This window comes from Labrus bergylta, chromosome 14, assembly GCF_963930695.1.
Source record: "Labrus bergylta chromosome 14, fLabBer1.1, whole genome shotgun sequence".
NCBI lineage: Eukaryota > Metazoa > Chordata > Actinopteri > Labriformes > Labridae > Labrus > Labrus bergylta.
This window is the reverse complement of record NC_089208.1, coordinates 26335114-26349713: the sequence shown is the minus strand read 5'-3', so window position 1 is coordinate 26349713 and position 14600 is coordinate 26335114. Positions and strand designations below refer to the sequence as shown.

At 40.7% G+C, this 14600-nt stretch overlaps 1 protein-coding gene across 2 annotated transcripts in view; it reads right to left on the bottom strand.

Moving 5' to 3' along the window:
• LOC109980795 (protein turtle homolog B-like) overlaps positions 1-14600 on the bottom strand; it is a 133935-nt gene that overhangs the window by 10751 nt on the left and 108584 nt on the right. The window contains exons 18-20 of one of the 2 annotated variants that reach the window (XM_029276505.2): positions 13551-13637; positions 8181-9818; positions 1400-1527 (exon numbers count right to left, since the gene is read on the bottom strand). In XM_029276505.2, coding sequence (XP_029132338.1) covers positions 1400-1527; positions 8181-9818; positions 13551-13637 — 1853 coding nt within the window. Of the gene's footprint in view, positions 1-1399; positions 1528-8180; positions 9819-11779; positions 13638-14600 lie in introns of those variants that run through there. The other variant, XM_065963065.1, reaches the window with a different exon arrangement.

Sequence of the window (14600 nt, the reverse complement as noted above, 5' to 3'; positions counted from 1 at the left end):
AGGCCAAAGAGAGGGGATTTAAAGAGTTCAGCATTTCTTATTGGGAAATTTGCTGATGTCATGTTAAATTCAAAATCTGACACCACTCAACTGACAACTGCCTGACCAGGACTCAGGCCTGGCCGATGAAAGTCCGATGAACCAATATCATTTTATAACTCTTCGGACCAGGACTCTGACTCCTGGGATAATGATAATGTGGCTACCAGAGGTCAGTCCTGAGGCGCCAGGAGCCAAACCCAGTAAGAAAACCTGTTTGGTACTGTGACAATCTTTGGATCAGTATTTTGGATGTCCCTGCAAGCTGGCACACTGCTATTTACATGATAGATTTCAGTCTAAATAAAACAGACTGAACTCCGGCTGAACTTCTCATCTTTCACTGTGCTCCTGAACACACAGAGCACACACAGGGGGGCACTGTATGAATTATATTGATGGCAGATTGAAGTTATATTTTGCTGAATTATTCCCACAACATCAGTAACAATCAGTGCCTTTCCCAGTCAAGACGGATGGTGAATATTTCTGCATGATAAGCAAACTTCATTAATTATTTAAATCTCCAGATGAGCCGACAGGTTCAGACAGGATCTATGTTAACTCATGTTCTGTGTGCTGAACATCAAATAAAGGTATAGGCTGTAAACATTTATTTACTTATTTTCTCTGCTGGTATCCTTGGTTACATTCTCCTGTGTATGCGTAATGGACGCTGCACATTAAAATTGTAAAGTATAAGAACTATCAAACATTCAACTCTTTTGCAGGAGAGCAAAAAAGTGTGTGTGCTTCCAGATGTTTTAGACAGAAGCAAATTGGAGGGAGTGCGCATGATGGAAAGCTTTTTTGCTGTAGTTGGCTCAAGCAGGATTCACCCTGAGGTGTAGTGGTGAGCGGTGACATCACCAGACCGGCCTTATATCTAAAGGATTATGAAGATGATTGAAGACAAGGAAAACAGCAATAGATTTCAATTGATGCACAGTACATTTTGTGTCTTCAAGATAGGAACACAACACATGTTGGCGTGACAACACATCATTTAAAGAATTACATACCCCTAGGCACTAACAGGGGCACAAGTGGACGCTGGCCATGAGAAAGACAACTGCGCCAAACGATGTGCAAGCAGGGTGCATAAGAGGACATAGGCAGGGTTTTCTTTTTTTTTTTTTTTTTTTAAATATGAACATTTAAGCATTGAGTCATGCTCTCATACTGGACTAAAGGGCTCTTTTTTAGGGGTTAGGATTATATCCTGAACAATTCTGATGCTTATTTTGCTGGTAAGAAAAGCCCCATAAAAATACATCTATGGAAGCAAAATGTGTTTACCTATGGTCATCATGATTTTTGAAAAAAGAAAAAGGGAGAACCGAGAGGAACAGGGTCACACCTGCTTTCTTTCTGGTCTTGGAGTTATTGTTGTTCATCATCATCTTCTTGGCCTTTTTAATACGTTGGTATCTCAGTGCATCAATCCTCTCAGACCCCGAAAGGGCAATCGGCGCACCTCGACGTTTTCTGGATACAGAAAAGAGAGAAGGGAAAAACGGGTAACTCCAGGCAAAACAGTCAGTGGACTGTGTTTCTGCACTACGGAGTGCAACCAAACAAGAAATCCCACACAATCTCAAAACAGCACTGCTTGTGCTAAGCAAGAGGTGCAGCACATTTCCAAAGGATCAATGTGAGACACCTAGAAGGCATTGCTCTTTCAAATCCAAAAAAGCTTTAAAGAAGAATTTGGTATATTCTGATATCATCAAAATCTTGCACATCATCTGGATGTACCAGGGTATTTTTTCACTAAATGATTGATTATGTTTTGAGATAATTAGTTTGTAAATCCAGATGTTTTATGAGTTCGACATCTTGAAGTTGTTCTGTCCTTTGAGGACATTTAAGATATGTTGCTCAAATTGATCCAAATCATCTTCATCCAAAGAAAAGCCAAGTTTTACATGATCCCTGAAACCATCTATTTACCTCATGGTATAACAGTGATTAATGTCTGAAAAGATACAACATTTAAATAAACTTGCACTGTTGGTTTCAGAGGAAATGTCTCCATAAATGATGAATACTTTGAACAATTGTCACCAAGACTTTTTCAATTGGTGTTTACGTTTGCAGATTGTAAATAATTCTTTAACAAAATGAAACTCTGAAAATAACAGGTGCAAATGTTTCATTGCTGTGGAGTGTATATATTATTTAGCTGCTCATGGTTGCATCTACACACCTCCCTCCCATTCACGGAGGCACTTGGCAGTCCACAGATTTCTGCCATAAACACACACTCGGTTGTCTCAAGGCACAAAAAAAACAATTAGCATTACAGAATGGCCATCTTCCCACCGCGGCTGCAGAGAGAAACCGATGGTCGTTAGTAGAGGGGGGAGAATCACAGCTGAGCAACAAAGCATCATCAATATGTATTCATAGACATGGATACTGTCTACAATGGGCTTCACCATGCTGACAGGGGGAGAGATGGCGGGAGGGGAAAATGACTACTTGGGAACAGTCACATAATGAAAAATAAGCCAAAGAAAAGCGAAGCACTAGGACAACAAATGTAACAAGAATTTATCCATAGAATTGTTTTTTTTCTCTTTTTTTTGGAAAACGGAGGAGCAATATTTAGCGATGGCATGCATGGCAGTTTGCACATGGAACACGACTTTAAAGGGGAATACATTCAAGTGCACTTCATTGGGCAGTTCACTCGAACATACAGGGGTCCTCAAGGCCCCTGTGTGCCGCCCATTAGCAAGCCCTTGGCAAAATGTTTGTTCCTTAAGATTAAAAGAAGTGCGTGAGCTGTTTCAGCAGGACACTTGCTTCACATTGCCGTGAGAACTGTTCTGCAGTCCAAACCTACACGTGCAATTGTAAACTCAAAGTAGATGGTTGGATTCATGCTCTACACAGATGCTTAATAAAGGAGATTAAGGCCATGTGTCCACAGGGAATCTGATTTGACTCATTCTGTCTAAAGAGGTCCCCACTGAGAGTACTTGTCCTGTCTCTGACTACTCCTCTGTTGCTGTGAAAATGCTAATGCACTCTTCCTGAAACTGGTGCATTGCGAACCTTATAGCTTTAATCACTGCTAGGAGCATGCCACAGCTTTCCTACTTTCTTGATAATGGAAAAAAAAGAGCTGTGAAAGATGGCTCCCAGTGGACACAAAGCTTAATGTGACGTCATAACGCCAATCTTTTAAAATATATCTTGGAGATTGGGGTCCAAAATATTTTCAATTGGTGTCATTTAATACAAGCATCTGTAAAATGAAGATGGCAGGATGTGTCACGCTTGAGGAGAGTGCTAAGTACGATACATTAGAAAGTGATAATAGGAGAATACATAATGTGTTTGTTTTTGTACATAAGAAATCAATGTACACACTTGGTTTCAAAAGTGGAGCTGATGGGACGTGTCTTAAACCTTCAATCTTTCTAATGGCTGGGGGGGGGGCTCCTGCAACAGCAGAGTCAATTTGTCTCTTTTCTCTCGTGAGTTTATGGTCTCGATCCTTAGATTGAGTATAGAATGATGTCTATTCTGTACACTGTGCTCCCATTAGAGTAATATAGAATATATAGAGGGGTATGTGTTAGGGCATAGTCATAGTGTCTCTTTACAATGGCACCTGACACTTTGTGGGATATGTTAGGCAGCAAGTGGACATTTTGGCTTCTAGGGTCATGTGCTGGAAGAAGCAAAATGGGCAGGAGTAAGGTGATAAGTGACTTCGACGAGGACCAAATTGTGACAGCTAGTCAACTGGGTGATAGCATCTTCAACTCTGCAGCTCTTGAGGGGTGTCCCCATTCTGCACTGGTCCTAAAAGTGGTCCAAGGAAATGAACCAGTAAACCAGCGTACGGACAATAGGTGACCAGAGCTCATTGATATGCACAGTGAGGAAGGCTAACCCAGCTTGTCCAGCAACAGAAGAGATACTGGGAATCAACATTTCTGAGTTTATGCAACATCTTAAATTAAGACTGATGAATTCTAATAACACAGAAAAAGCTGAAGCTAGTACTGAAGGTTCCAGCCTACTCTGACTGCCCATATATTGTATTAAAAGCGCAAAATGATCCGTTTCTACTGGTACACGCTCGTAAACATGTCTCTCTCCTGTTAAGAGTCAATGTAGCTCGCCCAGCGACAACGTCTCTTCCTCCCTCCATCATAAATATAAACCAATAATAATCCATCCAGATCATCAACAAGAGTGGACTTTTTCTTTAACATAATAATAAACACAGTGCTCTGAAATATGGATGTATTGGTCAAAACCATCCATAATATTTTTGCACTATAAGAGCAACGTGACTTTGTCGATCAAAATATATAAAGTGAGTGGGGGAATAATGTCGGCTCGGTATCGTAAATGTTCAGATAATACCTTTAAAAGGAAGCCAATAGAATATGGTATAAGAGAAGGAAACAGTTGTAACTTATCTGGCAAAAATTAATATCCTGTCGCGGCGTCCGAGACAAACCACAAAAGTGATGTCAGTCAGTCTGCGCGTGACAAAAACTCGCCTTTGGTAGGAACACGTGGGACAGTGAACTACATAAAGACGGAACATAAATTATCCGACATTAATTCTAATAAAAAGTATTTTGTGCCTTTTCAGAGTGCGTCGTGTAGTAGTGCAGGATTTAAACAAAGTAATTGATTGATTGGAGGAATCAGGAGGAACAACAGGGATGAGGACATTTCCCCCAATTACTTAACCCTCACACTGGTGTAAGATTAAGTGGACATTTAAAAAAAATTGCAGTTTCATCTACTGAGGACCAATGCTTCATAAGCGTCGAAGCAGATGTCAAACAGCTGAGTGTAGAAAACACAATCCATGTTATAAAATTAGATAAGGAAACATAGAATCATAAATGGTAATGCTGGAAAGTATTGCCGAACAAAGTAAAAACATATTTTGACTATACCTCCTACACTATGGTTTTTATAACAGGCCAATGGTCATGCTATTTGTGCATGCCTTAATGCTATTACAGTAAGATCAGCATCACCAACTACCAGCACAACCCTGATACTATACACTTGAACACCACTATATGTTGCTTGATGTGGGCTCCAAATCTGAAATCGTAGGCGCTGAAGGATATCTTGTGCTAAAGTACGAAATTCTGAGGGCTGTGACAGAAAGTAAGTCCTTGACGATTTGAGAATAAGAATGGGCAGGTCCAATCTACTGTAGTAGCAGTGCAAAATGTTCTCCTCACAGTTTATATCAGTAAGCAGAAACATCCAAGGAAAGGCTATGGCCCTTATGTTGATATCACTGCAATACTTGCTAATCTACTTGGCAAACAGTTCTGGATTGTAGTAGATGGCATGATTCCTTTCATGAAGGCTATGCTTTGTTCCACCATGCTATGAGCATATTAGAAAGGGGACTGGCTAGAGGAACAATTGATTTTCTCCTGAGAGAGAGATCCAAAGGGGATAGATCGCTGATTACTGAGCTCCAGAGCGGGAGTGGGAAGGAAGGCAGTACACACTGAATATAGTAAGTAGTGTATTTTGTCTAGAGAAAAATGGGTGTCAATCAGGGGTTCATAACAAGTCCTTCTAACTGGCATGGGGTCTTTTGAGTTTGGGTAAAGGAAACCACCAGCAGTTATCCTGACAGGTGGAACCCTAATCATCAGCTGCTGCCTGGTAAACAGACTCACTACTCTGAGTGGGTACTTGGAAGTCAAATAGTTGGGGGGATCTATCTCACACTGGCACTGAACTGCTGCAGTTTGCAGGCAAACTTAAGTGTAGTTGATGATTGACATAGTCGCCCAGTGCAAGTGTGCATGCATCATCAAAGATATGGCTTTTAATAAAAAGTTTAGGGCTGTATCTTTAGTTACAGTCATGCACTAACACTTAACAGCTTTATTTACATGAATATTATTTAATGGATTTTTTTTTACAGGCCCTGATATTTAAGACAATACTGCAATGGTTAAAAGTACATGGTCATAGCTCATGCACCGTCTTTACAGGCATGTTTTCACACACCATTATACACAAACCTTTAATTAACTGCCATTGAAGCATGCCATTTCTTGTTGATGCAGGAGTTTTGAAGAAGCAAATCTTATTGACAATTATATCCTCAAGAGACATATTGCATGACAAGTATTGTATTACTGTTGAAGAGCTCTTTAACTTGGTTCAAGTGAGTTGATCTTCATATCCCACTGTAGCATACTTCTAGCAAACAGTTTGTCATGTGCATTGGTCTGTCTCTGGATGCAGAGGGAGGCCTTATAGAGAGATGTCAGCAGATAGTTGAGCTCATAAAAAAAATACCATCATCTTACAGTTCACTGGCAAAACCTAATAAACATTTCTTGAAAAGGGCTTGCTCCTGCAAGTGATATTGGTGAAACTTGTAAAACTGAGCTTTCATCTCTAGAAAAAACATACTTAAAGCACATCGAAGCTGGAGGAGAGTCCACTTTGACCATGCAGAGCTTTGTCCTAAAGATTTTTTTATTAAATACTATCCTGAAATATATACATTCCAATTGGTGACATTTGCCTAAATGTTCTTCATTAAAGTGAACCTTGTCACTAATAAATGATTGTATAACTAGTTAGATTTGTCTGAGGCTGATGGGATTACAGTTTTCTTACTTCTGCCTGAACCTGAGCTTAAAGTGAGGAATTGTAATTAACAGATAAAACATTTGCGCGTGATCACATTGTGACTGCGGTCACTTAGCAAACCACTCAAGCATGAAATCATGTTGGTGATACAACTGTGACCTAATCTATGAACTACCAGATGGCGTATGCATGTCAGTCAGAATGCATAATGTACGGAAGACTGCAGAACTTAAAATGCATTGCTACTTTGAGGGGAAAAAAAGGAAAAAAAGAAAGAACTTAAATAAACTATACATGTTGACTGAAGGAAGGAACAAATCAAACAAAGACTTAAAGTCTTGTATTCCCCTTTAAAGGACGAGGTGATCAAAAAAGTCCCACCTGCTAACCCCCCCCTTTCAGACATGGATCCAACCCTTACCTATTGCGGTGTAGAGGACCTGGTCACAACAACGCTGCCCAGATAGCTGAGATCAATCAAAAACAAAGCAGGTAAGACTCCAGGAGCCATCAAGAACGACCACACTGCCCCTAATTTATAATGATGGAGACATTGCAGTACATGAGAAGCGGACAGGCCCTGTGACACACTTTGCCCAACAACCTTTCCTTGGTAGTCAGACCTGGGAGCAATTACAGGAATTGGGGAGAGGAAGGTTACAGAAAGGGAAGGGTAATGAGGGAAGGAAAAAGTCTGAGAGGTTGGGAGGTAAGGGGGGAATTGGTTAGGTTACTAAGGCCGAGGATGGGCCGCAGGGCCTGCCAAGATGATCTCTTCTTAAAGCATCCCTCCGCATGATAAAGGAATCTTCAAAGGCTTGGAGCTAGACATAACAATGGGTGTTGGTTTTGTCTGGGGAATCAATTGGATGAATATCATGGGATTCCTCCTGTTAGGTGAAAACAGGGTAAAGCATGATACAGATGGAAAAACAAGGATCCTGTGGTGATGTCTGCAAATTCCCAGGCTTTTAGGGGCTTGCGCCAAACAAATTCAACAGTGCACTGACACAGTTATTTTTCTATTTGGATGGACTGTAGCCCCAAAAGGTCTGAAATGTAATCTGTGAAGCAAATGTATTTTCAGGTGGATTCAACAAATAGTTTGTTTTACAATTATTACTCTTTGGAACTTTCAATGGAGATTGCAATACATCAGTCATTTAAATTATTTAGAACAATGCTTCACAGATTACATGGGTGAAAAACCCTAACCTATCTGACATGAAAAGCAGCATTGACCGAACTGAAGCTAAGCTTAAACATTTCAATATAGGCTCATCAAATGAATCATCATAACAAATGGTTTTTCCTTCAACCATACAGTATGCCTTTTCACATCAAATGTTAACAATTACAAAAAAAATCTCTAAAAACTTTTTTGCCAAAGAGATGATTGTAACAAATTGATGGATATCAGACAGCACTTCAGTAACCAAATGTCATAGCAACTTCATTAAAGCATTATGGGTTGGGGCGGATGACTCAAATGGTATCCCTCTCTGCATGCCTAATGCACCTACCCTGAAGCTGACAACTGGGGTGGAGAGGGCTCTGATGGAAGGGTCCCCTCCTCAGTCCTCCTCTGAGATGGCATCTGCCCAAACATGTTGCTGCTTTCCATGGGGGGTGATGGGGACAGGGAAGCTGGGTAGCTGGTTGCAGAGGTGGCAAAGGCCATGTGGGATCGGTAGCTGGGACTGGCCCTCCTGCTACCCTGGCCTTGAGCAGGTGAGGAGGAGGGGGAAGATCTCCTTGAGAAGCTGGCTGTGGAAGGAGGGAGGAGGGTAATCTCAGACATCGCTGGGGGTATGGGAGGATGGACAATACTTGGACGTGGCCTGGGACGCACTACAATCTCTGGGGAACCCTCATGAGAACTAAGTGGGCTTTGGGTAAGGGGTGAGAGTCGAGAGGGCTGGAGAACCACCTGATGCAAGCTTGGATCCATCCTACGAGCCTGCCTAGGACTGAAACGAGGGCCAGTTTCAAACCATCGGGTGTCCAGGCTACTGAATGTGCTAGGGACAATGTGGGCCATTGGATCGGTGTAAGGCAAAACCGGCACACCCATACCGTGGCTTGTGTGTCTTAGCTGCCCTAAATGTGCCTCTTGCATAGTAAAATGCTTGGCTGGGGAGCCACGAGGCTTGGCCTTGCTGGGGGATTTGCTTGAGTGGCTCTTTGGGGCCTCCAGTGGTAGGACAGCTGGGTACGTAGGCATTGGAAGGTTTGAGGGTTGAAAAGCACTGAGGGGAAGAACATGAGGTGGAGGAGGATAAGGAGACTCATGGCGGAGATGTAGAGGGCGATGTGGTGGAAAAATGAATTGGGGCCCCTCCAGACTTGCAAAGGTAAAATCCAGTCCCTGCCAAATCTCCGGTGAACGAGAGGAAGAGGTGAGAGTCAGAGGAAGTGGGAAACCAGAGACAGCATAATGTGGGAATTCACCCTCCCCCATTTCTTCGGGAATCATTGGGTGACCAAAAGGACCTTCAGCAAGGTATGGAGGGGAGGACATGACAGAACTAAGTGGGCTGGTATCAGGCATGTAAAAAGGAGGTGGAGGATCATGATCCCCAGGGTGGCCTAGATATCCATAAAAAGCCCTGTGGTGGAGAGAGCCTCGGATCTGCCCTGTGGCTTGGAGCCGACTGCTCTCCATGATGGTCATACCTTCGAAGGGCCTCTGGAACCGAGGGCTGTAGGCTGGAGGTTGCATGTAAGATTCCTGACTGGAGATGGGGGATATCTGGTGAGGCCGAAGGGGGGGCATAACTGGAGGCAGGGGCCTGGGGTCATCGTTCTCTTCGTCTGACTGCCGGAATTCAGGGTAGAGGTCTGACTCTTCCACGAAAGGGAAGCCTTCAATTCGCCTGGGCTTAACAGACATTTCTACATCAGCGGGATCTATGACAAACCGTCCGTCTGGGCCTCGGCTAATGAGTTCAATGGGTGTTGTTGCTTCAGCTTCATGTTTAGAGATACCATACTTCTTGCTTGTTATTGCTCTTTTTGTCTTCATGTATAAAGACATTTCCTCTTTCTTCCCTGGACTTGGGGGTGGTTTCTTTCCACGCTGGTCATGACTATCTTCAGAGGTGTCTGATGGGGATGCCTTCGATCGAATGCTCTCAGGGCTCACCTTTCCTGAAGATGACCTAATGAAAAAGTAGAGAAACAGTGAATATTCAAACATTGCAGAATCCAAATAATCTGTGTAGAGCAGAGCTTTGCTGGTTGTGCAGTGGATGAATCCGGCTACGATGAAAACAATTAAAACACCTTACATCAGGAGATGAGTTACTGAAGCACATGTGTAGCAAAGGCCCTGAGTTTACAGGATTAGAGCAACACATTCACACACCTGATGTTATTGAATAAAGATTTGTGTATTTTCTGCTGTGCCATGTCGTCCTTTTACTTGAAGTCTCAAAGCAAGGGCCCATCATGTACCCCTGTGCCTCATTATTATACCAATAACTATAAACTTTGCTTAAAAAGTGAGGGCTGACAGAGTGTAGATGCAGAGGTTTTGTGACACACCACAATTTCTGTCTTCGGCAAGTAGTCAGGTAGTGCACATGAGGAGAGGATATCACAAACGCAACAGACTAGTGTGAATCTTGTATATATATTCGTTTCATGCATAATTACAGAACAAAGAAGTGAAGAAAAAACTGACAACAACAAAATGGGTTTGTTTGCACCCTCAGAGCCTTTCACTCCAGCTATCAGAGTTGTAACTTACTGTGACAGTGCCGTGACATTTCAATGTGTTGTGGCAGTGGTTTGGTGTTTGTATTTGGTATTATTTAATTTAAATGTATTAACATCTAAAAAAGACAATAATAACTTTTAGCTTTACGTCTGCAGATAACTTAGCTTAAAATATTTTCCAGATTATTTTTTTTAGGCTTACAGTAAAGATTATGTGGGTTGGTTTGATTTCTCAAAATTTGACAGTGAAAATTCAGCAATCCATTATTAGATTCTGATTTAAAGGTCACTAAAATCTGTATGGTGCCCACTTATGTAAGACATCACATCTTTAAAGAAACCAGTACAGTATGAAGAGCACAGATATATACCTATATAAATATATAAGACATCGTCCTGTCAGAATTAGAGTTAATAGAAAATTATTATTCAAATATTAAAGTGATTAAAAAATAATGTTTTTAATATGAGCATGAATGTGAACACAAGGACCTGAGGCCTTTCTGTAACTAGAATCATAACTTTTGACAACATTAACTAATTTTTTATTAGTATTTTGTGTCATTCTCTTATTAAAGTTCAAATGTGAAAATACTCGGTTATTGCTTTCAAGGATGTCAGCTTCAAGAGATGTCTGGAAATGGCCTCCCATAGAAATGTTACGGTCAGAACTAGTTATTTCTAAAGGTAGGAGTGCATCTCTTTTAGTGAGAGCGCATCTAATTACACTAAATTAATCAGTTGGCATGATTATGATGTCAAGGATGTACTTTTGACATCATGCTAGGGATTAACAGCTTAAAGAACCACTTATGGGGTTAAAGGTCAATTTCCATGACAATATGGAAAGAGTCAAACCAATTATAAGAAGGAAGTTGAGTTGACCCATTGGGATAACTGTCTTATTTCTAATAAGCTTTTAGGTTGAGATCGACAGAGCATTATATTGACGTAAGTTCAAAACAAATGTGAAAGTAGAGATGGTCTGATACCAGTATACCCTTCCAGATACTGCCTCTGATACATTGATTTGGATATTGTTTAAAATAGTTCCACTTCAATGCCAATGAGACAAATATTTAGATTAATGGAGGGGAAAAAATTACAAGCTAAATTTGACCTTCATTTCAATCTCCTAACACTGCATTATATTTGTTTATTATATTTGTTAATGATCAATTGTCATATTTAGGTGGTAATAAATGATGGCATTAGGTTTGTGTGTCAACTGGCCAAATCTGGATATCACATTTTAGGCAGTATCAGAGGTCAATACCAGTAGTAGTATTGATATTGGAACAGCTCTACTTGATTGTCCTTAACAATAGATTTTTATGACTACAACATGCCTTGTCAAAGAAAGAAGAAAAATAAAAAAAACTGTATTTCTTTTGAAGCCACAATTAACTTTATTTGGTGTGTAATGTAACATTATGTAAATCCTCAGGAGAATTACAAAGGCTTGTGTTTATAATGACAATGTTATGAACAGAGTCAGTCTCAGGCAGCTATAAAATCAAACAGAAACAATTTTACATATGATTCGATTGGGTTCTGAGAAAGATGGTTTCTGACAGAAATCACATGACAATCACATGAATGAGGGTCAAGTACCTTGTTGTCATCAGCTACAATTACAATATGTATGATCATAACAACAACACTATCATAAAAACAGCTGTACTTTTTATTATATTAAGAGATATCTTTGTCTTTTATGTGTTCATACAACTGCCTGCTCTTCAAATGAAGAAATATCAAAGAATGTGATCCTTTATTTTGCTCTTTATTTAGATCTGACCAACATTCAAAATGCTTACAATGACCTTAACATCTAAAAAAAAGTCTGATTCAATAATTAAATCGACTATGTTCTGCCTGAGAGCCTGTGTGAATTGTACTGAGCAGCAGTTCACTGACGCAACCACAGAAATATTCAGAAAGTATAAGCAAAGTAAGGTGCAGAGTGAAGAACACGAGGATTTTAAATGTTGCGTGCTTAATCCATACAAGAACTAAAGTGTAAAAGCACAAATTCACTGGGTTACTGTAGAAATGCTGATGGTACCTTCAGAGCAAAGCTAGCTGATTCCCACTGCAATGCCAAAAGCTAAGCTAACCAGCTGGTTGCAATAGATTTGAATCCATACACACAGAAGCTACATTACAAACATTCACAATGTTATATGCATTGATGGACTGATTTATTACAGTTAAATAAAGTAAGACAAGCTGCTTCCTTGGTTTTCGGCTGTGTTGCTCAAGCGAAGCTAACCAGCTGCTGGATGTAGCTTTGATCACGTCCTCTAACAAGAAGAATACTGTATGTCTCTAACAAAAAGTGTTACTGTTAGTATCTAGTTGAAAATACATCTTAAAATTAGTTCTTTATTCTTATAAGAGCAACTATGTCTGTGTTAGCTAAGGCTAGAGGAGAGTTAGCTTAGCTTAGCGTTAAACTGAAAGTAAAGGGTAACTGCTATCCAGGCTTTCTTTACACACTTAACATTAAGAACCTACAGTACATGTATTATCTTGAGGGTTAAGGCCTCGTTGGATTTATGTAGGGGTAACCTATGTGCCAGCAGGTAGCCAGGCCTCCAGTTTTCCTCAGCTTTCAGTCTATGGGAATGCTACGCTAGATGTTCCTTAGCCCTAGCTTTATATTAACCATGCAAGTGGTAAATGAGATAATGAGCATACTTGCAAAATGGCCAATTTATCAAATTTGATGCTGTTAGGAGCTAATCTCTTCCTAATGAACCACACAGCACATTTTAATAGAAGGCAATGAACACTCAATCCCTTAAAAATGATTTAGTCAATGATTGATTGTTTGATTTAAGTGACAATCATTTCCTTGATCAAATTCTAATATCCTTATACTTTTTAGCAGTCATGAGACACTGGACTGATCAGTGAATCTCATTCAACATGGCAAAATGCAGTATCTTAGGTTTTTAATTCCCTTGTACTCTGGCTTACATTTTGAACATCTCTTCAAGATTAGGATCCTTCATCTTTCAACAATAAAACACCATGACCAGTATTGTTGTTGGTCTGAAGGGAAGCATGCGGCCAGGTCAGGACTCTAACGAGCTGGGGTTGTACCAAAGTGCAGAGGGGGTGTTCACAGTGTGCAAAGACAGGGGGACAATGGTGGGCACACTCACTGAGGACTGGAAGGTTGGGATGTGTACCTGCTTGCGTCCAGCCCCTCCCAGTAGGGCTCGACATTGGGAATGAGGCTAATTGGACTCCTGTAGAAGTGGGGAGATCAGACAGTAAGAAGTGGGAAGTAAATTGAGGTAAACAGGAGGCCTGTTAATGAAAGGTTTGTTTAAAAAAGCAGCAGAAAATGAGAGAAAATATTTGTGTTATTATTGAGCGGGTTGGAAAAAACTGAAATGGAAAGAGTTGTTAGTAAGTCACAGGGACAAACAGAATGATAAATGTCAGAAAGGGAAGGGTACCAGGAGGGCAATAAAAGTAAGAAAGAGAATAGAAAAAGGAGGAAAGATATGACCACTGCACCTTGAAACAGTCCTTCATTGTCTTTAGATATACCCATGAAGCCAAAACATCACTTTTACAAAAACAAGGTAAACTGATCACTCAAATCCTCTTTGTTTACCACTTTGAAAAAAATCAAAATGGTAGAAGAGTGGGAGGAAAGAGAAGTCTAGGACTCATCCTCCCCAGTATTGTGCCGTCAATTGCTAATGATGGCCGTACAATCCTTACACAAAGATCTTGTTGGTGTTAACATAGCATGTATATTAAGAATGGACTGCACAAAAGCCCCCAGGGACTGAAGCCAAAAATATTTAGAGCTCCCTTTGCTGACTGGCTGCATTATTGATCATAAACCCCGCCTCCTCAATGTCAATGGAAGGAGACCGACAAAACCGACAAAACTTGCTTCACGTTCATTTTCTCATTTTATTAAAGAGCCCATATTCTGCCCTTTTTGGGGTTTGTATATTTAATCTATGTTCCTACTTTTGTACGTTCACAATAGCTAAAGTCTGAAAAAAGTCTCTGTTTTCATGTACTGCTCCTCCTTGCTCCCTCTACGCTCTGAGTCCGTCAGCTACACTCTGTTGAGCCTCCACTGCAGAGCCCCACGTGGGCCAAGTCTGCTCTGATTGGTCTGCCGATTCGCTCTGTCGTTATTGGTCAGTTGCTCAGCACGCTTCTCGGAAATGTCCCGCCTCTTTTAC